The sequence below is a fragment of the Tyto alba genome, unplaced genomic scaffold (assembly GCF_018691265.1).
Source record: "Tyto alba isolate M040663 unplaced genomic scaffold, T.alba_DEE_v4.0 Super-Scaffold_6, whole genome shotgun sequence".
Classification (NCBI taxonomy): domain Eukaryota; kingdom Metazoa; phylum Chordata; class Aves; order Strigiformes; family Tytonidae; genus Tyto; species Tyto alba.
The window spans coordinates 42404018-42429784 of record NW_024881327.1 but is presented as its reverse complement, the minus strand read 5'-3'; the positions used below and the strand labels follow the sequence as shown (position 1 = coordinate 42429784).

At 37.0% G+C, this 25767-nt stretch overlaps 1 protein-coding gene across 3 annotated transcripts in view; it reads left to right on the top strand.

The window, feature by feature from the left end:
* Nucleotides 1-25767, top strand: part of JAKMIP1 (janus kinase and microtubule interacting protein 1) — a 163814-nt gene that overhangs the window by 88711 nt on the left and 49336 nt on the right. For all 3 annotated transcript variants that reach the window (XM_032984547.2, XM_042807583.1, XM_032984545.2), the window contains 5 exons: nt 10741-10950; nt 11594-11713; nt 13652-13798; nt 15442-15582; nt 18771-18830. In XM_032984547.2, coding sequence (XP_032840438.1) covers nt 10741-10950; nt 11594-11713; nt 13652-13798; nt 15442-15582; nt 18771-18830 — 678 coding nt within the window. The remainder of the gene's footprint in view (nt 1-10740; nt 10951-11593; nt 11714-13651; nt 13799-15441; nt 15583-18770; nt 18831-25767) is intronic.

Below are 25767 nucleotides of genomic sequence, written 5' to 3'. Positions count from 1 at the left end.
GTGATATAAACATTTTCATTAATTTAAGGAATGATTGTTGACATGGATTTTCCCCCCCCCCAAAAGAAAATATATTCATGTTGTGTATATGCGTCAGTGCAATGTGCTGGCAGCTGAGAAACTGGAAGTAAAAATAGCTAGTAACAAACTGGAGAGGCAAATGAAACAGATGTCTTAAAAGTAAAGAGATAACTTGGAGAATAAGATAAGAAAACAAGAACAGCAATTACTTATTTTATTCAGCCAATATTTTCTGAGTAGTTGAGTCTGAACAGTTGTATTGTTCTGTCAGTGTAATGTGAAAACTATGCTGATATAGATTCAGATACTTAAAACCAGATATAACGTTAAAAAACAGAAAATAGGAAAGAAGAAAAAGAAATCATGAATAGGAAACTGAAAAATAATCTTCAGGAAAGAAAAATGTTAGAGCCTGTTTTTATGGATCAAGTTTTTTTAAAAAAATAATGTACAAAACTATAATTGTACTTTTTCATTTATGGATTTTCCAGATAAATGGCCCCAAAGCATACATTCAGCTGAGGGCTGCGTAGACAAGCATGTACATACCTAAATAACTGTGTCAACAGGCTTCTGTTTTAACGGCATCTTTGTAAGCAGTATGTGTAGTTTCCTTCTGAGGTCTAAGCAGGTACAGGGTAAATTTAATACAGATCTGATTAATGGTGAAGAGAAGTTGAATTCATTAAGTTGTGTTCATGAAGTAGCTTGAAGAGCAGAACTGTACTATGGCAGCATTTAATGTTTTAATCTAAATATAAAGAAGTACACAAAATAACTTTATTTCAGTCAATTTTGCTTGGGACTCAATTAAGCATGCCATTTAACTGACTTATTTGGTTTTAAAATTGGGTTTAAAGTGAGTTTTCAGTGGTAAGTAAAGTTTCTCTCCTTTGCCTGTAATTGCTGAAATAGCATGTTCAAATTGTTGGAGATTTTTGGAAAAAGGCCAACTTTATTCTCTTCTCAGCACAGCTGTGAAGGAGGGCATGAGTATTAAGTATGTCATATTAGTTATAGCTTACATTCATTCTGGGACTACCTGGACACTAACGTCAGAAGTAAGAAGGCCCTTGCAAGGGCCTTTGCAAGGCACATTTCTCTAGATACTGTTTTTGCAGAGGTAAGAACAATGGACACTTTACAGTGCTTGCCTTGGAAAATACATGCAAAAACTGAATCATTAAAAGTAAAATGAATTATGTCATCACTGATTTACTCATTTACATTATTCCTCAAATAAGAAAGAAACTGAAAGTTTATTTTATTAGACACTGTTAATATAAATGTAATATTTAAAATTTGGAATAAACAGATGACGCATGTCCTGTATTTTGTGGTGGATGGTTTTAGTAAATACTATTTCCTCTATTAGAAATGTCTTTAACATCAAGCCTTTCACCTGTTTTACAGATAAAAACCGTCTGACCTTGTTAAAATCTTTGCACATATGGTCTTCCTAAATATTCGTAAACAGCTTGGATTGAAATTGATTGAAAGGCTTATTTCACTTTAATGTAAAACTAGACTTTATTACTACCAGTTTTCTTAACCACAAAATCAGTGTAAAAGATTCCACTGATCTTATTAGGTTCACAATAAGATCTGTGATTAGGAGGGCACGCAGTACACCAGATGAATTAAATTTGCCTATTTCAATTGTATTCTCAAATAACCTCAAAAAAATTGTCTAAGGAGTAATGTGATATTACTGCAGATTCATACTTGCATGTAAAAAAAGTCCTTTTACTGTTAATAACCTCAAAGTAAAAGAAGTTGGTTTCAGGAGTGATTTTCAGAAGTTCCTGATCAGCCATGATTTATGAAGTTACCTAGTTCCATAAATTAAAAACTCCTTCCAGTGTGGAACCCTTCTTCTGTTTGGTGTTTGCCAAATATATGTAATGCAGTACCTGGAAGAATATAATTCAAACTAATAGACTAATCAGTGTTTAAATGTAAAAATCAAGGCAGTTTCACAGAAATGCCTGTTCAAGGGAAAAACCCTCTTATGGAATAAGTTTATGTCCCATTTATACAGTGGTTTGTTTGTTTTTTTTTTTTTCAATATTATTTCAGTTTTGTGTCTGTGTGTAGCACTGTATCTTATGATTTAAGCAAAGGCTTCTGAAAGACTGAGGGTAACATCTTTTCAGAATTAAGGATTAGATTGTTCCAATTCAGGACAAAACCAAATTTCAGCTCAAGTCCTCCACAAGTTAGTATTTTCTAACCTTGCACATCTCTTAATGTGTTTGTCTTCCTGTAGGTCCTTAGTGTATTAGCACTGGCATTCCATACATGAACTGCAGAATCATGGAAAAATGTAGATGGTGAAGGTCATCTCAAGGCCATCTGGACCTGTTTGAAGCAGGGCTGCCTTGAAAGTTGGACTGGTTTGCTCTGGGCCTCCTCCAGTCCCATTTGAAAATAAGATGGTGATCCAGAGTCTCTGTGACAACCTGCCCCAGTGCCTAGATACTGGGAAATGTCTTTCTTCTTCCTCTTTCTGTAACCTTTGATTGTTACCCTTGTGCTTTTGCTGAGCACCTCTGAGAAACATCTCCCTTGTTTGTCCCTGTATACCCCGCTTTAGACAGTTGAACAGATATCTGCAATTGCAATGCATCCCATGGTCTTTGGCTGGCTGAGCAAGCCTGACTCCCTCACCCATCCCTTGAATGCTGTATGCTGCAGCTCCATAGCGGTCTTACTGCCCCTTCTCCAGTTTTATGGCACACGTGCCAGTTTGTTAATACCTTTTTTGTGCTGGAGAACCCAAAAGTGACTGTGGTCCTCCTGGTGTGGTTTCACAAGTGATTAATAAAAGGCTAAATCACTTCTCTATTCTTCTGGCTACAGTCCTCCTAATTTGGCCCAGTATCAAGTTAATGTCAATCATTGCAAGCTTTCACCACTGACCCATTTCCAACTTGCCCTCCAGGACACCAAAGGCTTTCCTTTTTTCTTTCTTTTTTCTTTTTTTTCTCCCCCTTGCAGAACTGCCAACTTCAATTGATGTCCAGCCTTTTCTGTTGCAGAAATTTAAGCCCTCCCAGGGTCAGGATGTTGTATCTGTCTTAGGCAAACTTTATGAGGGTTCCTTGGCTCATTTCTCCAACATATCAAAGTTCCTCTGAATGGTGTTTCTGTCCTCCAGTGTAGTAATGGCTCCCCCAAATTTGGTATCATCCATAAATTTGAGGATGGTGCATTCCATTTCTTCATCTGGGCAGTTGATGAAGTTGTTAAAATGTGTTATTCCCTTGTTTTTAAGGGGTAAAATTTAGATGACCAAATAAAATACTTTTCCCTTCTAAGAGATTAAGTAATTATTTTTCAGTAGAACATGAAAAATAGTAGGAGGAAAAGTTTAACACTCAACCAAACCCTGAAATTGCATCCTTTGCAGTGGTGGAAACTATTTTTAAATAACATTCACTTTCTCCTGCATTCCCATTACTAAGATTTGGCCATTTTAAGGCAGTGAAAGTCATATCTTTATGTTACAATCAGCAGTGGGGGTGATGCAGAGACCTTTTGGTTCTCTGAAAATTTTGGTGCAGAGGGCCAGCTGGGTGTTGGCAGGGGCACTTTGTGATCCTCTGCTGCCCTGAGAAGAAGGATGGAGCCTGGCTTTTCTCACTTCACTTCTGCAGGGACACATACACATGAGTTTTGATTCCTAACCAAAATCCTGAAATTTGAGACTGGAAAGCTGAGTTTTGAATCATCCAAGTGTGTGCACTCATGCATGGTTGGGTAGATCCTGCTGTGGCATGCTTCTTAGCAGCTGCTTAAACCTGCAGGTATTTCACACACAGCTGCTGATATCAAATTGTAGGCTGCTTCTCTGGATTTTGCCATCTGTTTGAGATGCATGTTTCAGCTGCATTCCAAGCTGAGCTAATCTCCTGCAAAGACCCATCCACCATCTCCAGCATTTTAGGACTGGAAATAATACTTTGCTTTTCATCCTCTGGAGATTTATGCTTGTCCTCTCAGGAGCTAACATGGCAGCATTCCACTCAGGCCTTGTTTTTTCTTGATTCAAGCAGATCTAATTAAGCCTCTTTAGAATGCAGGCTCAGCATTTTTTGTTTATTCTTGGTATTTTTGAAGGACTCTATTATGGTACATAAGTCACAAATCAGACTTTTATAGCTCTTTACAAAATGTGAAACAGTATTAAAAACCGACAGAACTTATGTATGGAGTGGCACCTGGTCAAAAAACTCCATAAGTTTATATCACTTAGTCCTTCTACCTTTTACATCTTTTTGAGTACTTGTCATTATAGCTCTGCCAATGTATGCTTGTAATAGGTAACAGGAGAGATCTAGTAGTGGAGATTGTCATCAGCTACAATAATGCAAGTTGGTTTTGAAAAAGATGTGATAAACATGAAAGATAAGATCAGTACGTTCTGGAATTGTCTGCCCATATGGTCTTTCTTGTGTAGTTTCTCAAAACTTTTAATATATGCCTTAGCTATGAGATGTACACACTTTAAAAAATATGTGGGAAAAGCTATTGGAAGAAAATATTGACTGTTGGTTTAGAAAAATTACATATAAAATTAAGAATAAGTCCCATCTACCTGTGTCTGTGTCCCTTACTTCTTCACTGGATGGCTGGCATCTTTTTTCCCCTTTCCCCTAAGATTCCTAAATAAGCAACAAACATTTATTTAAATGGGTGGCCATGTCTGGTGTAGAGAATTCTATGTACAATGCAGGAGTATTTTAATTCCTCCCTCCAAGTAGGCTTTCAAGCTTGGGATTCTGTCATTAGGTCTTAGTGTTCCGTTATAAATGTAAAAGTTGTTAATTCCATTTAGTTCTATCTTTATCTCTTTATTTGAATAGCATCTCCTTTTTGTTTTTCCTAGTAACTAGCAATCCTTCTGTCAAGATAGCCCTTTTTTTCGGTGTCAAGCATTTAGTATAAAGATTAATTCTATTTCTCCTGGAGAAGAGCACTGTAGAATTTTATTCTGCAGTTGGCTAGGAGATAACTTTGATAAGGATGGGTAAAGAGGAAGGTCTTACACTTAGCAATGCAGCAGCTGGCTTTTTCCACTTTGAAAACTGAGTATGTCACTGCCTTGATAGATCTAGCTTTTAATTCCCTGGGAATTTCTCTTTCAACTTTGTGAGAGGCTAAAGTTCCCCCAGAGGTCTCTGACTTTCACTGTAGCTATTGAAGTGTGGGATAATTAGCAGGGGATACTTTTTTCCAGTGGCTGGCTTGCTTCTCTTTCATGTTTGATAAATATTATTAAAACATTTCTGCTCATACCTCCTAACTGTTAGGAGGTGGTTAGATACCTGTTCTTAGGAAACTGTGTAATTTTGACACAGGCTATAAATGCTAGCTCTTCACTGATATAGTGCAGGTAATTGCTGTGTTCAGCACCTAATATTTGACAGCACAAACCCCATTAATTAAGAAATGATACTTTAGAGAGCTGCAATTTTAACCAAGAGCTCCAGAGTTACTTATGCTACCCAAGGTGATTTCTCACTAATTTTCCTCTGCAGCTGCTTGTGGATGATCCTATTTTCTTTAAAAACCTCTTTTGGAGGGTATTTCTGCTACTTTTCTTCTCAAAGCATGTAGTTGAAAATGTGTTCCAACATCACATTGCTGCACTGCCTTCCTATCACAGACTTTTTGTACTGAGTTATACCATGCTTAATTGCACAACAAAAAATGTGGCTATTCTAAAATGCTTTAAAATCCATACAGAACAGAATGTGAAAGAGTTCGTGTGACCCTGTTGTATTCTACAGCTGCAAAAAGCAGGCAAATTTGTTTTAATCTGAGAACAAATTTGAAACCAAAGCAGCCAGTTGGAAGGAATTTCTGGGATAATACATTTGATTTAACGTAATACCTGTGAGCCCAATGCATGGATGGGGATCTCATTGTGCTAAAAGTGGTCTCTGCCCTTTGTATCTTAGTGAGAGGTCTCAGATGAATAACAATACAGGGAGGAATACACAGAAGAGTTGTTAGGAGATCAGTGCAGCCAGCTTTCAGTTGCCACGTGTCCCTGGTCTGAGCTATGTTGTGCCACAGATGCAGACACCTCTTAGAGGCACGTGACACAGCAGGTCCTGCACTGTGCTCCATGGACCTCGAGGGGCTGAGGAGCACAATGGAGAGGCATCTGCTTGCTCAGAATCAGGTCATGAATAGCCAGGTGAGAGCTGATCCATCCATGTTTATTAGCTTCAGCTCAGTACTGGCCTTGACGTACCTACATCACTTCTAGTAGAGAAATTCCTGCATTTCTATCTTGTGCTTCCTATCTCTTAGGTTTGTTAGTGTAGGTATCCTGCTCAATAACCAGGCAATAGATTGTGATCTCAACAGTGTAATTACTGTTAAGTATTTACAGTTTTTTAATAATTTACTTTTGTATTTTAGAGGTGTCATAGAAGGGGAGAGATAATAAGAGCAATTTGAGGAAGGTCAGTCAGGCAGCCAAATGGATATTAATGAAGTGTCCCTTCAAGCAGGAACAGTGGTATGGAAGAAAACGTAAAAATGCATGACTGCATATATGACAAGGTGGTATTGGGGAGGGGACATAGCACCCTTATATTAGATAAGGGATGAATGGACTTCAGTTAGGCTGTGAACATCTTTGAAAATTAGAGTGATTTTTGTTGTTGTTGTTCAATGTAGTAAAAAGAGAAACATCTTAGAGAATCCAGAGATGACAGATTTGTGGTTGAAAAGAGCATTGTTAACAGCAGCATTCACATTGGATGGTGGGCAGGCAGGACTGCATTTAAGGTCAGAAAGGAGAACGCTTCTATAACTAAAGCATAATATAAGAACTCAGTTAAAAGTTCACTTCTGTGAATCAATTTTAGAGCTAGTAGGCAAAAGGAGTCTTTAGATGTAATCAGACTGCACCTGAGAGAGAACAGAAGATGACAACTATCTTATGTAAGTGATTAGTAGTTTGGGGATGGTTCCCTAGTGATGTAAAATAGACATTAAAAAGAAGGGAATGCTATGCATGGTAAAGTAACAAATTCTGGATGTTGTCTGGTGAATAAACATTGCAGTTACAGAATACAGGGTTAAATCTTTAAATGCAAGAGGTCATGAGGGAACCACTAATTGTTATTTCACTTAATATCATAAAAGCCAATGATGTTCAGCTTGTCCACAGTAGTCATAAGTGACAATTGGAAAATATCTCAAGATCTAAGTGTGTGTAGGTGTGTGTTTGTGTATGTACATATATACACATATATGTATACATATCATATATACAGAGAGAGACAGTGCAAAACATTTATGTGAAAAACAAATTTAAATAGGTGGAAATGTTGACAGGCTTTTAAGCATACAGCTTCTTAATCTGCTGAAGGGCTTCTGTACCTGAAAGCTTGTTTCTTTCCAACTCTGTCACTTGTTCTAATAAAAAATGTTCTTTCTCTTTTAGACTGTGTGGATTCCTAGACAATCTTGGTTATGACAGTGTTGCTTCTACAACATGTGTTTGATCAAAATAGCAAGCAGCAGGGAACCCAGATTACTCCATTTTGATTTTCATTTACCTAATGGGAGATACTCCTTTCTCCTTCCACTAAAATAAAGACCGTAATACACGGTCTAATTAAATAAGGGATTTTTTCTCTATGCTGCCAACTTTTTTTTTCCTTTATGTAACCAAATGTGGCAAGAATTTGAGAAAAGTAGGTCTCCAATGGTACAGAACTGGCGTGGAGACTGTGTGAGATTTTATAACTATCAGAATATGTAAGACTAAGCTAAGCTAAAGTCTTTTGGGAGTGGATGACCTTGTTTCTCTAACTATCATCTTACGTTCAGTTTAAACCTAAACCATATATCTTCTTTTCCTAGTCTTATACCTCCTCTTTCTTTGCCTGCCTGCCCCTTGACCTGCCATCTCTCCTGCATGGAACTGAGGGATGTTGCATCCTTGTAAAAGAATTTCTCTTTCTTATTTTCCCTCTCTGGAGTAATTTGTTCTCTCTCTGCTAAGAAGGCGGACAGGAAAGATGAACAAGTTTGCTCTGTAATGTGCAAGCCTGGAGAAAAATGGCAAATCTTTGGGTCAAGCATTGGGCTAAATTTAAGAAAATTGTGGCATTAACTGGGTTGATGCAGTTACATTGGAGAAATCAAAAATGTAACTGTCCCCTTGAGGAAAGGAGAACTGTATCAGGCATCAGGCTTCTGAAACAGAACTCAAGGTAGAGGCATTAATGCTGCAGTTCTATTCATCTTCCTCAGTTTGTAGTTAGTTGAGCAAAACTGCTTAGAAATTCTTCTTGCTAATAGTTTGTGCTTATAAAAAAAATAAGCACTATTGCAATACTCTATTTGTGTGTGTGTGTGCACATGCATATGTTTACATGAGCAAGAGGTTCTCTTCTCTAGTGCCTACATGTAACTTAAAATATAAGTCCAAAATAAAAATGGTGTGCAGTCATTTCTGTTGCATTGCTATTTCCAATTATTATCAGTGTCTCAAAGATTTTTCTACTTGACTGAAGCATGGGGTTTTTCTTTTTTCTGAAAGTTTCACCATATGTAGATTTTATGGTAGAAAAAATGGTAGTAGGAAGAGCAGAGGGGAATTCTACCTTCTTTCCTATCTATCTTCCCCAAAACCCCACCCCAAAGCCATGTTCTTTCATGGCATTTCTTTCTATGTGTTTGAACTTGTGTGTTTTGATCTGTGGAAGTGTGTGTGAAGGGTGATGTGGCCATGATTTCACTGGTCACATCTGTTTCAAACGATTTGTTCTGCTGCAGTTCAACAAGTAGCAGTCCGTACCGAGATTGCTGCTTTCTTTTTTCTTCCTTTAAACTGTGAGAATATGAAGAGTATGAAATGTGCTACTAATTGGGTAACTAAAATCAAGGCTGCCTGTGTAACCTTGGTTCTTCCTTGTTAAATGTACGCCTTGCATGGCCAAATTTCTATCGCAAGTACATAGTTATTCAGTATGAACACCTGTGTAATTGAAAGCTAAACTGTCCAGAGTATTTAGTTACATGACATTTTTTCCTCCCAAGGGGTCCCTGGTAGATCAGTGTGCATGACAGATAGCATTCAGTGAATGAGGCAGCTGCTTAGTTTTTGTCATTGCTGTTCACTGCACAGTCCCTCTGAAACCTTGCTTGTTGAAAATTCTTCCATTAATAAAAACTACATTCTTTTCCTGCAAGACCTTTCTGACTTACTTGAAAGTCTCACAAATCTGAATTAATGTACTGGATGAGGAACTGAGACCCAGCGATCTTCCCAAATCAGGAAATAAACTTCCATCAGAACCAAGCTTCATCAGTTCCAGATGAGACTCTTAAAAGTAGTCTAGACCAGTTTATTTACTTCAGATCTGACCTTTTAGCTCCAATTATGACTTGACTTGGTTTAGCCAGGCCATTGCCTGCCCCTTGGATTCTGTACGCAAACTAATTTCACATGCATTGTAGACTGTGAAAAGAGTAAGTCAAGAATCCTGAAGAAGCAACCTGTATCTGATAATGTAATCTGATTGTGTTAATCCTGTACATCATTCAGACTTAACTATAAGTTACTTCTAACATTGCCTTTTTTTTTTTTTTTTTTGGTGTGCATCTTGACAAAAAGGACTTGTATGGATGTAAGACTATAACAAACAATAAACGTATGATTTAACAAGTTCATGATTTTATTTTATTTTTTCAAAGAATACTATAGTACTCTTATTTCCAAAATTCCATGGGTTTATGTTGGCCAAGAAAACAATTTATTAAACTGAAGGAGATACAGCACAGTTTGAATAAATATATTGTTAATGGTTAACATTCTAGTTAAGAAATCTGTTTCTATAGTAACTGCTGCAGATTGTCACTTCCTCTAGCATTTGGAATAGTACCAAAGTGAATTTAACACTGATGCTGTGAGGGACAAATCCTACGAGACCTGCAATAGATCACTGCTAGCAGTATGCTTTATTTGGTATGGAGATGTATGAACAACACAGTTCAGTAACCATAGATGGTGTTTAAGAACTATTTCTTCCTACCCTTTATTCTAATGCTCTGTATGCATCTGCTGGTTTTCCTACTATACAAAGACTAGGGCTTGTTTGAATTTTATAACAAGGGCACATAAATTACATAGGTATGCTTAAGATTTTAAGTTCAAATATGTGTGCGTGTATATGCTGCTAATTTTTAAATGTTTGTGAAGATTCACCACGTGTGATTTTCACTAATAAAGAGAAAGTCAACATGAGGCAAATATGTATGGCTCAAGCCTTTAAGCCCAGGTGAGTTTAAAGAGTGTGTTTATCTTCTCTTGTACTAGCCCTGTGTGTCTTCTCTGAAACTTAGTGAAAGGAGATTTTTCTTCTGCTTATAGAAGTGTGTATCCTCACGTGAAGTGGATGATTTCAGAGGCTATGTATTCTGTTTCAGTGTACGTTTGGATCTGTTTGTGTCTCTTGAGTTGAGACTGCACTGGGCAAACTCATGATCAAGTGAAGGCTGAAACTTTTTTAAGGGGAGGGGAAAAGGCTTCAGAGGAGTTATGTCTTTTTTTTTATCAACCACAATTTGAATGCTGGTATAATTCTGAGAGAAACAGAACTTTGTTTTTGCAAGTTTGTGGATATGCATGCAGTGAACACTTGGGAGATGTTACAGAAACTTCCTTCTTGCTTTATTTCTTTCCAGATGGATGAGATAAAGGGCAAAGACAGAGTGATTCTGGCTCTGGAGAAAGACCTGGGTGTCCAGGCAGGCCATACACAGAAACTGCTCCTTCAGAAAGAGGCTTTGGATGAACAGCTTGTCCAAGTGAAGGAGGCAGAGCGATACCACAGTAGCCCTAAGAGAGAGCTCCCTGCAGGAGTGGGGGATATCACTGAACTGATGGGAAGCCCGGTAAGAAAATTGTGTTATCTTCAAGTGTTCATCACAGGGTAATTGCTGTCTGGGTGTTCACACTGGGTTTGTGGTTACTTTTAAAATACTAAAAGGACTAATTTACTATAAATGGTGCTGCACTGTAGTGGTGATTTAGAAACTCCTTAGATCTCTTGAATTTCAAAGAATGTTGAAAAATATGTGGATATAGAACTTTTAGAATTTATGTTGTGAGCTTCAACAGTGAACCCCACTATTTTCTTAGCTATTTATTTCATAACTTTAAGAATTATTTTAACCAATGGCAAATAGATACTAAACTTTTCAAAAACTGTGCCATGTGATTTGAATCTGTCCTACTCACTAGATTTTTTTACTTTTAGCTGATAGTAAGAAATCCGGTGAGAAGTAACCAATAATAGGTGAAATATTACTTATCTAGCTTCTTTAAAAAAAATAAAAATGGTAAACCTTTACATACATTTCACAAGTAGACACTTTTCATGTAGTATATAACATTTCCATAGGATGCTATTGTTCAGTGTTTTAGTTAATTAAAATAAATTTTCCAGATACTGGGAAAGAGTAGAGAGTCTATTTGTGGATAGTAAAATATTTTTTAAAAGGTAATTTTATATATCTGTATGTTTTTGATGTAAAGGAGCAGCATTTGGATGAACGAGATATGCGGAGATTTCAGTTAAAAATTGCTGAACTGAATGCTGTAATAAGGAAGCTGGAAGACAGAAATACTCTCTTAGCAGATGAAAGAAATGAACTGGTAAATTAATTAGTAATAACACAGATGGTGACTGGGAGGGCATCTTTATGGTAAAAGATTTCATGTTGGAAAGTCAGTGTTATAAATAATTTACAAATTAGTCCTGGTTGGCCTCAATCAATGATATCTAAATATAACAGAGATTTCTATAGAAATTAACTTTGTGACCATAAAAGACATGGATGGAATCTCTCTTGTTACAGAAAAATAAGACTTTTAAAATTTGTTTTGGGGTTGTCGTAAACAAATTGACTGGTAGCTTGCCTGTGGCACTGTGTAATGAAGTTGTGTAAAACATGCATAGTCTATGCCCTTAAATTACTTTATTAATCTTTTTGAAATTTGACATTGGTTTTGTGACATGCTTATGCTAGCTAGAAGTTAAAAAAGCTTTCTTGTGCTGGAGATGAAAAATGTGCCATTTCTCCAGGGAAATCTCTTAAGTAGGTGAAATTATCCTAGGACAGTGATAGTAACTCACAAAAGAAAGGATATGACAAGAATTTTAAGAATGAGTTTTATTAGTCTGCATCTCTACTTGATTGCTTGTACTGAGGTTAACGGTAAAACTCCCATTCACTGCAATGGGAGGTGAGTTTTAACAATAAAAATTTTTACACATCCTCTTACAATACCCTATTTTTAGTGGCAGAAGAAAAGATTTTTCATCCTAACCAGATGGAAATTTTCTTCCATGCAACCTATGTATCTGATTCTAAAATAATGCTACTATATATGGTGAGGGCAGAAGGGGGGAGCACTCTTGCCACATGGCAGTCCTACAGATGAGTGAAGCATTGACATCTTCCTCCTTGCTTTGTCAGACTTAGCTCTTCACGTTGAGATATGAAGGCTTTGCTTTATGATGAAAGGACTTAGTTATGACATCTCAATGATTATCAGAACGGCTAATTTTTGAAATTTGAAGTTTTTGAAAAAGGTAATTCAGCCTCCTAATTCTTTCTGTGGACATAAGTCAATTAAAACATCACTGAAGAATGCTGAAGTCCTGCAACATCTGTCCTTCTGTGTCCCTCTCTAGAGGGCATGTATGACTCAGGCAAATGCTCTTCCTGATGCTTCATCTAGAGGCATAAGAATATATTTTGGAAAAGATATGGAGAAGATTTTGTGATAGTGTGAGACAATATTACATAAAAGCAGTAGTATCAGTAAGCTTATGTGGTTAAGCACTGGGAAGAATAATTTTCTTCTGAGAATGAAACAGAAAATCAAATACTCAGTGAAATTACCTCATGAGAAAGATTGTCTTTTTCTCATTTACAGTTAAAACTCAGTAAATTGAAAAATCTTTTGATCGGAAAAAACAGATTTTTTACAAACAAAATAGCTCAATGATTAATGAAATAAAAAGAGTGAAATATTGAATACACACAAATGCAAGAAAGGGCAGTGATTTGCTTTATATAATTGTCTAACATCATAAAACCATGGGAACAAAATTGAGCAGCTTGAAAATGTCAGCAGAATGCTGAGATTGAATTGGTGCCCTCTGGCTGACTTTCTCATTGCTCTAATTACACATCAGGTATAGAGTTTTTAAAGCAGGGTATGAAGAGTTTACTCCTACTAAGGGATAGTAAACAACTACCCTAGAGACCTAGTTGCTCACAGGAAGCTTATTTACAATGAAATTAGTTTATCAGGAAATCACTTTTATGGATCATCATAACTGTTTTCCAAGAGCAAAATTGAGTGAGCAGATCTAGTGTTTTTGTAGACTGTACAAAAATGCTATTTCTTATTTGTTTGGTCTCCTACAGTTCTTAGTTCATCAGTAGTCTATATCAGATGTCACTTAACACATGAACTAAACTTTCTGAATGGAGGAAGAAGGCTAGTAAAAACACACAGATTTCTTCTTTTCTACAACTGTAAACTAAAGCACAGCTAACTTTGCTCTTTTGACATTTGCAGCTGAAACGTTCTCGAGAGACAGAAAGTCAGCTGAAGCCTTTGGTAGAAAAAAATAAAAGGATGAGCAAAAAAAATGATGATATGTTGCAATGTATCCAGAGGATGGAAGAGAAAATAAAAAATCTCTCAAGGGAAAATGTAGAATTGGTATGTAATCATCTCTGACATCATGCTATAAGAACATATTGCACACAGCTAGTTTTGAGGTGGAAGTGCTTGTGGGGCTTTCACTCTAATACAGACATTTCTGAGTCTTAAATTCATTCAGCCAATGCAACTGAATATTCATACTCTAAATTCAGAGTGGCATGTGCTTTGTGTTGTATCAATTCATGCTGATTGAGGGAAAGAATCACAGATAGATAAAATGTGTTTGGAGGCTACAAAAATGTATGACTAAAAATCACTTTTAATAAATGCTGCTTTTATCATTAGAAGTCAGAAACTGAATTTGAGTGAATGTGTGTCATGGTTTGAGCTTAGGGAAACTGAGCACCATGCAGCAGCTCACTCTGCCCCTTCCCCCAGCGCTTGCAAGGAGAAAATAAGTAAGAACTCATGATTTGAGATAAGGACAGGGAGGGATGATTCACCCATTATGGTCATGGGCAAAAGACAGATTCGTTAGAGGAAGAAAAAAAGAACATAAATTTATTACAGGCACTAACAGCAACAACACTTAGAAGACACAGTAGGACAGTGACAAACATTACTACATCTTGAAAACACCTTCCCCTACCCCTCCCTTTTTCCCAGGCTCAGGTCTGCTCCCAATATCTCTACCTCCTCCTCCAGCAGCACAAGGGGCAGTGAATAGGGGATGCAGTTAGTGATGCTGCTTCTTCCATCTTGGGTGGGGGGGAACTTCTGGAACTCCTTCCCCCTGCTCCAGTGTGGTCCCCCTCTCACAGGAGACGATCCTCCACAAATGTTCTCCAACTTGAGTCCCTCCCATGGGATGCAGCTGCTCCCAAGCTGCTCTGGCATGGAACACCCCTACATGTTGCAGCCTTCCCAGCACCAAACTACAACAGCACAGGCTGCTTCTTCCCACAGGATCCTGGCCTCTTTCTGGCGCAGTGACCTGAGACAGTGTGGGGGCCTCCCATAGGCCACATGTTGGCATCTGCTCCACTGTAGACCTCCATGGGTGGTGGTGGGGCTGCTCTGCCATCTCAGCACAGGATACAGGGCAGGGGAGGTTTCTGCTCCAGAGCACCTCCACCCCCCCTTTCCTCCTCTGTTCTTCCACTGACCTTGGTGTTCACGTAGATGTTGCAACTCCTTCTCATAACACCAACTCTTTCTCTTGGGTCCCCTTCTTAAATACTCTATCTTAGAGGTGCAGCTAATTGGCTCGGCCTTGGTGCAGAGGTGGGTCCAATTTGGAGCCAAGGGAGCTTCGAGCAGCTTCTTAACGGTGGGACACTGCTGTAGCCCCCTCCCCTGCTACCAAAAACCCCACCGCTCACTCAAACCCAGGACAGTGTGCCAAAGGCTCTACTGTGTTAGATCATTGAGTTCACTTGTCTGCTAATTTTATCCAAGACTATGTTCTTTGATTCTGTTTTTAAATATTTTATGTGAGATATTAACACTGAGGCATACAGAATGTATAAGTTTTTTTTTTTGTCTTGGAAGAGGCTTTATGTTGTAGCAGAGTATGCGCTGGCGAGTCTGAAGAATTCTTGATTACTGCATAACACAGAATTTTCCTACCATTCCAGTAAGACACTTTAAAACATTCTTTATGTTTAATTTGTTTTTTAATTTTATTTTAATTTTTGTAGAAAGAGAAATTATCTGCACAACCAACGCTGAAGAGGCACACATCTTTGAATGATCTCAGCAGCACACGGGAGGAACAAGAAATTGAATTCCTTAGACTGCAAGTCAAAGAACAGCAGCATGTTATTGATGATCTCACAGTGGTAATGCTTATGACTGGTATACACACGTGCATGCACACACATCTATAGGCAAGCTAAAGATCTGAGAGCAGTATTTTAAGTCCAGTTATTGCAGTGATACAGAAGTGGTTCTTTGGCATCAAAGGGTTCTTGTTATTTCTCAGTGAGTGAATTAATCTATTTGGAATGTGTATGAATCTCTGTATTATAAAATATTTACCAACTGTGAGCTGCTTGTGAAAATAAGTGCATCAGTCCAATCACCTTCCTTAAAAAATTGGCTTTCAACAACTGAGGAACTTGCAGGAAACAACACGTTTCAAAACTTAATGACTGAAACGTGTTGGATGTAGACTTTGGTGCAAACCCAACCACTCCCTTGACCTAGAAGTTCTTCTAAAAGAAAGGAAATGGAGGATGGCATTTGTTTCACCTAACTAAGCATCTCTAACTGAGCTGGCCACATTAGCTGTCTTTATAACAAATGGAGAGAAATATGCATGATTCATCCAAACAAAGGTAACAGAATCATTTAAGATTAGAATTGCACAGCTGCTACCCTCTGACTGTGAAGACCACTTCAGGTGATGCTCATAGATGTTTGCGCTGTTTGATCAGGACTGTTTTGAGTTGTATTAGAGTTGTCTAGTGCTATTAGTGCAATGTACGATACACCATTCTGGTGCTGGCAGAAATGATGTATCATCGCTGAGAGTCCACTGCCCTTCTGGAGCAGCATCTGGAACTCAGGCAGACTATTCTAAAGCATCCCAAATGGCACTACTGACTGCTACAAAATGATAAAACATTTAAGATGATTCTGTGTGAATAAAAAATTGAACAATTGGATACAACATTGAAAATAAAAATAGAAGTTCTAAAATGATAAAGCAATAAGATGTGTTACTGCTCTGTCTGGAACACTGTCTCTGTTCTTGGCAGTTCCTCTCAGATTTTGACCCAGAATTTCTCTGTAATCAGTGCCAAAGATTGATGTCTGCATGCATTCTCTACTGTCACAGTGTTACAAGCAGTAGGATGTTACTCAGACACTATGATGTAGGGTCTGATTCATAGAGCAGTACTGCTTTACATTCCAAATACAGCTGTACAGGCAGGGACTATGACATGATATTAAATAGGGCAGATACAACCTTACTTCTATTTCAGTGTAAAATGGGTATGAAAGGACTCTCTTTTTACTGTCTCAGTGAGTAATCTGAGGAAATATGTTGTAACCTGACTTTGGTCAACTAGTATTAACTTGTGCTTAGTGTGAAAGCAAAATAAATAAATATTTAAAAATACGGTTTCATTTTTGCTTTGTTTCATATTTTCAGATACTTTTTTACTCACAGGAATAAGTTAAATTATTAACTGCTTTGGTTGGCAGTACAAACTAATTGATGCTACACCTTCGATATGAATGCAGTGGAATTCTGCACCTCTGTTATGCTTTTTAGCTCCCTTTTCTGGCTCAAACCACACCTCTACAGAATACAAAAGAATACAAATGTATCAAAATTATCAAGAATCACCCACATATCACATACCTGATTAATACAAAAGTCATCATCTTAACTCCAGCTGAGACCAATATGATACACAAAATAAGAACAATAGTCTTAGGCAATAGAGTTGTCTGAATTGATTAACAGTATCATTTGTAGGATATCTTTGTTGCTGCTGAAACCATATCAGCTTGAGTTCTCCCACAACAGTGGACTTCTGCTCAGTTCTTGAAAGCTGCCAAGATAAACTCAGATGATTGCAGAAGATGCTAGTGATTCAGCAAATGGTGTTTTTTAATTGACATTATTATTGTTCTGTGGATTGATGTATTTTTGAGACAGTAAATTAGGAAGTCTTCTTACAGATTATTAGAAACAGGAAGAAGTGGGAGATTTTGGAAGGTTTATTCATTCTGCACTGAACTGAGCAGAAAGTCCAACTGTTTGAACACCTGCATGGGATGCAGGAGACCCAGGTTAAAGCAGGGACTGTGCCTTAACCAGGCACCTGAGGAGAGAGCATTTTTCTCCAACACTATAAAATTCAAATCTATGGTTTCAGCTTTATCTTATATTATATTATAATATAATATTATATATTATTCTGCAGCTTGAAATACCTGCTCCATTCTACCTTGGCAGTCATTACTTTTTCTTATTTTAAAAAACATATGTATTAAAGGTGCTATATAAGTTGTTGTGCTTTTCTGAATTATTTCATATTTTCCAAAACTTAATCTCTGGAAAAGTGTACTGATAAAGATAAATTACCTTACTGTGATTTCCACTGTGAGCTTCATGTTTGTCCAGTTTCTGAAATTAATGTAAAGGAAACAACTCTGAATAGAATAATACCATGTAGTGAGCAAAAACTGCTAGAGAAGCACTTGGAACTGCTATAATTCATTTAAAAATAGAGGTGCTGCAAACAAAGATATGGAGCCAAGGAAATAATCAGGAAAAAGACAAGGAGACATATCACCTGCCTCCTGTGTTGTTGGGGGTTTTTTTGCTTGCTCCTTTGCATTTTTTACCTTCTTTTTCTCCTCTTCTCCTTTGGAATTCAAGGCAGTATTCTTGGACTTAAATGTTCATAAAGCCTGCATTTTTCCAGTTATAATCTCCTCCTGTTAGGATACAGTTAATTGTGATCTTGTTCCAAAGCCACGGTAGAAAAAGACATCAAGTTGACACAGACTGAGTGCTTTTGGATTTGAGACTTTTGCTGTACAAGGATAAGTGACATGTATCTGCATACGTGTGTTTCTGTATCAGAGTATGCCTGATATAATGTCTTGTAATTACTGACACTGGACTCATTTTTCGCTACCGACCTGCTTCTTCAGGATCGTTGAACACCAGAGTGAGGATGTGAATTCTGTTTCCGTAGTGAGCTTTGTGGTAAAAGAGTCAAAAGAACTGTCAGAAATCTATGCCCAGTATTTAACAAAGCCTTTTCTTGCCAACTGCCCATCAAGTGTGTAAAGTATATGGCTGAAGCTTGTTTGCTAAGGGGATAATGCTGCAGTACAGAGTGGTGTTACCTCAACACGGCGTTATTCAAAAGGTTTGAAGAGGGAAGACATTGTGTTAGTTTTGCCGTAGGCTTTAAGAAAGTTTTAATGATATTTCTTTGTGTTTAGACATATCTAACTGTTTTAAAAGAAAACCATACCAAAATGTTCTCTTTCCTTCTAGGAAAGGGAACGGTTACTGCGGTCTAAAAAGCAGAAGAGGAAAAGTCTGAAGCCTCCAAAGGTGAGCAAACCTTTGTTTTTTCCATGCATTTCTGTTGTGAACAACGCTTGTTTCAAAAGCCTGCAATTAAAGCTCTAATTAAATTAATGGTAAAATTTCATACAATTCACCTGTTTTCTCTGGTGAGCACTTACTAACTTTTTCTTAGGATAATTCAGAACCTGCAAGTTTTGTACTGCGCACAAGTGTTGTTTTGGGGTTTATTTTAAGTAATCAATATAGATACACTTTTAGCCACTGTGGCCTAAATACTTGAATGTCTTGAAGCCTAGATGATGTAATGACTTGAAAAAACGAACATTTCAAAGGCCAAAACCTCAGTCCTTTTTAAAGAAAATACACCTTTTAAACCAGTTGTACGAAGTTACTGCTTAATTGCAATTGAAAACTTTAACTCATGTTAGGCATGTTATTGAAATAATATTTCTGTATCTGGTACCTAAATAGTAAGAAGATTCTAACTATTTTTCTCTAGTAACTATTTTGCTCTACAATGAAAATTACAAAATAAAAATTTAGATTGTAGAAACAGAAAAGTTTTGCTTCAGAGTATATCTTTAGTGTTTATTGTAACGTGCTTAAAGTAATTAATTTTGCTGAATAATGTTTTCTGTGAAGTTGAACATTAGTAGCCTGGAGCTTGTGAGGAGAGGAGAACAGAGTAAGAGGGAAAAAATGGAAGTGAAGAGGAGAGATACAGATTATCTTCTATATGGTAGTTTAAGATACATTCTGCCATAAATGGGTGCTTGTTGTCAGTGTGTTCTGCATCTTATATTCCTCGTGACCTCCAGGTGGTGCTTTTTTATTTCTCTGCATTCTGTAATGCATGTATTCAGAAAGATTTATCCTTTGACGTTCTCTATTTCAGTGGTTATTTCTTCAAATCATGCTTCTAATATTGATACATCTTTTACATATGAAGAAATCAAAAAAATGAGAAGTAACAATAAATCTTGCATAGATTTTCCTGTTCTGTAATGGAAGGCTGATAGACACCAAATATATTTACAGTGACCTCGAACCATTCTTTCTTGGTGTAGTATACCTGGAAGTTTGTGTGTTGAGAGAGAGTACAAAAACAAGACATAAAATTACGTATATATGTATATGTAACTAATACTATAATTTTTATAGTCCTCTCTAATTATTAGCCCTTATCCAATTTTAAATTAATTGTGTAAGATCTTTTGCTAATTTTTAAAGTTCCTAATGAAACAAAGTTAATTTAATATTGTAGGAGTTGATAACTAGTGGTGCTAATTTCTATAGGCTGAAAACTTCCATAATTATTAATTTATGTCTTTAAAATGTTCTGTGTTAATAGAACTTCGGCTGACCTAGACTCTGTACCCTTTCCTTTTACCTATTTTCTCTTGAGCCAACTGCTGCTTTTATGGTATCTTCTTTTCCTTATTGACCAAAGAAAGAGTTGAACAACATGAGGGTTGGAGAAAATGTGCATGATACCATTAAAAAATTTGTGGCAGCGCTATTCTTCATGTGGTAAGAGTGCTATAATTGGTGGACTTCTGCAGAGATTACTGCAAGAATTGTATGCATTTGAACAGCAGAGTTCATAGGGGCTTGCTTCTTATTTATGATATGATAGAGATACACCAGAAAGAACAAATTAATTGGTAGCAGACATAACTCTCACTAGTTATTTCATCCCCTATCTGTTAGCTCTTTGGTGTCAATATGAAATTGTCCATTTGAAATTTTCCATTCCTCAAAGGAAAATCAGGACTGTAAAACAAAAACAAGTGAAAAAGAGGGATAAAGTTGTGAGAAAAGAGTGAACGGGACTATATATAACATACTAATTATACTATATGTATTATACTAGTTATTATACAACTACATATATATAGTTTCTAAATATGCTAATTCCTAAAGGAAGGAAGGAAGTCATCAATAATGTACTTACTAGCATCCTATTACCTGCCATCTTCTAAACATGTAGGCTATTCACATGTGTGTGCTGTGTTGACTTGGAGTTTAAACATTGTTGATGTTAGTTTCTAAAAATCCATTCCCGGCATACAGGGTTTTTTCCTTCCAGGTCACCTGTGTGGTTCTGTGAGGATCAAAATCCTCAACGGAAGCTTGCGTTTTCCAGCAGTTTTTTATTTGAGCAATATAGAGTGGGCTGCTTACCCAGATGAGCTGTATGGACTGTACCATGTTCATCCTCTCAGTTTTTACAGCCTACCTCAGGAATCCAGATGAAAACAGCAGAATTCATCTAACCACACACTTGCAGTGCTTGGGTAGATGTTATTAATGGAGGTGAGATAGACATCTCACTCTGGACAGCATGGTAACATTAAGTGATGATTGTTCTCCTCTGAAAGTAGATATCTAAACAGGCCATATGAGTTTTGTCCTAAAATTGTGTATTTTTCTCCATGGAATATAAAGGTAGTCTAAGATGACTTGCTTTATATATAAACATGTACGCTGCAAGTATATTTCTATGATCTGTTTTTTATATTATATAGACAATAACCTTTACATAACAGTAGACAAAATAATGGATGTGCCTGTCCTAATGAAGCACTCGGAAGGAGAGATTACTGATGTAAATCTTTGGCTTTACATTTCTAAGTTTCGTTAAATGTAAAATTAGCATTAAAACTGTGAATCATCAAGTTTAGCTGTTGGAGTTGGATCTATTTCCAGCTGTGTCCCACTTCCCTTGACAAAATGAAAAAGGAAATAAGTGATGAGAATTAAATTTCACAAATGCAGTCGGATAAGCTCAGACTAGAAGGTATAGAACGTTTCCTTCTTTGTTCTAATAAACAGGAACTTGGTGCACGGGGTGAAGACTTACACTTATCTACTGTTGCAGCTTTTCCTAAATGGGTACTTTTACACCCCAGATTCCTTAATTTTCAAGGTACTCTGACTGGACAGTTGTCACATCCCGCTCAGACAAGGGAGACAAGTGACTTAGATTCATAAACCCCCAATAGAGTGGACAACAGTGAGAAAAGTCTTAAAGTCCATGCACAGACATTTATTTATTAATGTATGAATTGGATATATGATAATTGCCTCAGCAAATGATGAATTATGGCAAGCGATATAGTATGCCTTGTGTTACTTAATGGTAATAAGTGAAATGGGGAAAAAGAAAAGGAGAGAGATAGAGGGAATAGAGAAATAGAGGTCACTGGTCTGTGCTCCTGTGTTGATCCCATCTGACTTCATCAGCGATGCGTCTGTCTTCTTCTTTATGTCTTCTTTTCCTTTTCTATATTTCACTCCTCGCCCCCCAATTTATACACGCTTTCCTTGGGTCCGTCCCCTAGGTTGACCCACGATCACATGTGTGGGCAGGGGTAAGGTGCCTCATGGGATGATGTAAGTAGCACGATCTTGTTAATCTTCATTAGTTTATTCAGGGGTGTCAGCTTTAATATGTATTTTGTGGATAATGAAGCAAAGGTCATTCACAGGACGGGTGGCCCTTGAAGCTTTGCAAGAAGCAGCAGAGCAGAGCTGTCCAGCCTCCACAGGGCCCCCTCCCAGCTGCACCCTGGGCTATCTGGGCAGCCAGATCAGCTCCAGCCTCCACATTATTCACCCCGTGACTATAGTTTTGTTACTTACAAGTGTTTGAGGCATTCCTCGGCTCAGGGAGCCCCCACACCCTCCATCCCTTACTTGTTTCTCCGACTGTTTTCTCGGTCTCTGTTTTTGAAACCTTTTGAAAATACCAAGGATTTAATTCTTTTTTTTTTTTTTTTTTTTTTTTTTTTTTGTAATTACATGTCTGTGTTATTTCCGGAGCTCTGTAGGTGCACTAGGTTACTGTTGCTACTGTAGCTTTGCTGGAGCACTCTTTTAATTACCAAGGGGCATAGGAGTCTATAGAACAGCGCTGGCAACAGGCTCGGGTTCCTCGAGGGAAGGAGCATCATTGTGGGATGGGCCTTTAGAACCTCTGTGGTTGCAGGGTGTTTAGAGAAGTAACAGAGTGACTCTGCATAGTCAGGTACTGTAGGATAGCTTTCTCTGAAGTGAAGCAGTGTAAACTGATAGAGGTTTATTGTGCTTTTTTTTTTTTTTTTTTTTTTTTTTTTTCAGTGCATTAACATGCCACTGGGACTTGTTAGGAAAAAGATGTAGCAGAGGTGAAACTTCTTTTCCTGTTTAAAGCATGCTCTTTTTCCAGGTGATTTTTTTTTTTTTTTTTTTTTTTTTTTCCCCAAGTCTTGGTAGAGAAATAACCATGAATCTCTGGACACAGCATTTTTTGGGTTTTGTTTATTTTTGACATATAGAATAGAGTTACAGTGATTCTGTGACTGATGGAGTCATGCATTTGAAAATAAGGCATAATTGCCCAGTTCATTTGAAAACTGCAGGACTCTAAGAATTTGGTTTTTTATTTAAACTTTAATAAATAAGCTGTATTTGTTATAGTGGAAAGTGTGCGCACTGGTGTGATGGAGTTCATATTTCTTGTTTTATATTTTTCTTTTTTTATCTTCCTCTGTGCTTTGGTGTGCCTGTATTTTTCTGGCTGCCAAGAAATGACATATAAGCATGAAGGTAAGAAGTTACTGAATAACTCATCTGATTGCATTACAAGGAAATTAATCTTGGATCATTTTCATCATGTTAGATTAATTACTTGAAAATGAGATATTTAAATGTAAAGTGAAACTACTTTAGCAACAGAGAAATCAGGTTATTTATATGTAAGTAGATTTAAGCCAAACCATTAAAAATAAAATGGTATATTGAAATTTGCATATAATGTGGTCTGTGTGTCACTATTGATTTATAACATTCTAAACTTTGATGTACACTGAGCACCATACTTCAGAAGAAGCATTAACACTTGAGTTATAAAAACCTAATGCATAATTTTACTTTAAAATTATGTGAAAACATTGATATAAATCCACATGAAAAATGCTTGCTATTAAATGCATGGCAGTAGTCAGTGGAAATTAGAATTTAAATCAGAAATTTTCAGTGATTTATATGACTATTTTCTCAGTTATGAGGTTATGATTTAAAAGTGACAAATGTACAAATCAATATAAAATAATCTTGAAATTGTTAATTGACAATGTTCTCCTTTTTAAGAAAAGTCTGAATGAAACTTGAATTAAAAAGGTGTATAGTTACAAAAATCCAATGAGTATTGTACGTATTCGTATATACTTTTCAAAAACAGTTGTTATTAAACTTTTTAGCTATATGTAGAATCTCCCTGGGAGTTACTGTATTTATATGTCTTATTATTTATTACATTTTTATCAACAAAATTTGTATGAATGTCTTTTTTTTTTTTTTCTTTTTTTTCTGTCCTCTCTACAGCTGTTCACTTATCAGTTAATTTGTTCTGGCTTTGTTGTGAATCACTTCTTAGAGCTAATTGCTCCAGATACTATATGATCACAATAAAAACAGCTATTTTGTGATAATGTCATGAAGCAATTCATAGATGTGCAATTAATATACAGTGGCTAAATACCTTATCTCTATTTCTGTGGAAAGCATCTGCTCCACAAGATGGTAAATATACAGCTTCTCTAAAAAGGGAGGAGTCACTAACAATGAATAAGTGGTTCACTTGTAACTCATATTATAGTCCGTCTGTATAGCATTTAACAGATTTTTACTTTTAACTTTCCTTGAAGTATTGGGGTTTTTTAGTGTGATGAGAAATACTCATTTTCTTTCATTATTTCCTCCCATCTAATAATCAAGAGATTCATTCATTAATAAATGAAAAGTATTCTTCCCTACCTTTGCTACTAGTGAAATGTTTAAATGCAGCTAGTATCTTTGGTCAAAATAATGGCCTTGTTCTAAGTAGCTTCTCAAACCTACATACATTTATGTAAAGTCAAACCTGCTGTTGTTTTGCTATTGTTTTTTCCCTCCTTGAAACAATCTGCATGGGTATGCATGCAGGGTTAAAGTAAGATACATACCTAAGCTGAGTTACCTACAAAAGCAGCTGTAGTTTGAGGTATAGCAAAAAGCCCCATAGGTATGATAAACCTTATAGTCAGTTTTAACGAAGCTGCTGCTGACCTTCATGGTGCTGCATTCTCTGTGCCATTTGTATGATAATACGCTGGAGTTTTGCTCTCCATCTTTTAGAAATCCCTTCTGCCAGCCTTTTCAAAGTCAAAGCTTTCCTCATTTACTTTGTCAGCCCTCAAGCCTATACTATATTTCAGGTTTTGGTTCAGCTTTGCTTAAGTATATTTGTCATTTTTGAGTCCAAGCACCCTTGAAGCTTGAGGCATGAGCAGGGTCAGTTGTTCTGAGGTCCTTGGAGTTGCTTGTCTATGGCTTGGTTCCTCCAAAGCATAGGCTTAAATGTTCTTAGCCCCATCACAGACAAGCTGGTATGGGCAGAAGAGCAGGATATAAAAGTATTGGCATAAGAGTCTGCATGCAGCTTTGTTTTGGGTTTACTCTCAGCATCTCTGAGTAAAAAGTATCCGCACTGCAAAATGAGGATGTGGTTTTCATTAAAGTCTCTTGGATTTTGTTTACCTGCCATCATCATCTTTACCTCCATATAACCTACCTTCATCTTATGAAACTGTATCTGTTCATCAGTTTGGAGTCAGAAAGTTCTTCTGCTGAGTTGACTTGGCAACTCAGATTTTAAATTTGTTTGTCTTCCTCACAACTTGAAGGTAGCACCATTTCTTTAACCCTATTTTAAGCTCCAAATATTTACTTGTGGTATCACTGTTAGATGACTGCAGGCTGCAGCCAGTGTTCAGTGTGGGAGAAATGCTGGGTGGGTCACCTCCCAAGGACTAACTAGACCTCAGTTTTTGTGGTAAACCTTTGTGCATATAAGAGAGGAATCTGAAATGCTTGTAATTCGAGTGTGAGAGAACACGTTAGCTTTCTGCATAAGTCTTTATATTTCTAGAATAGAGCT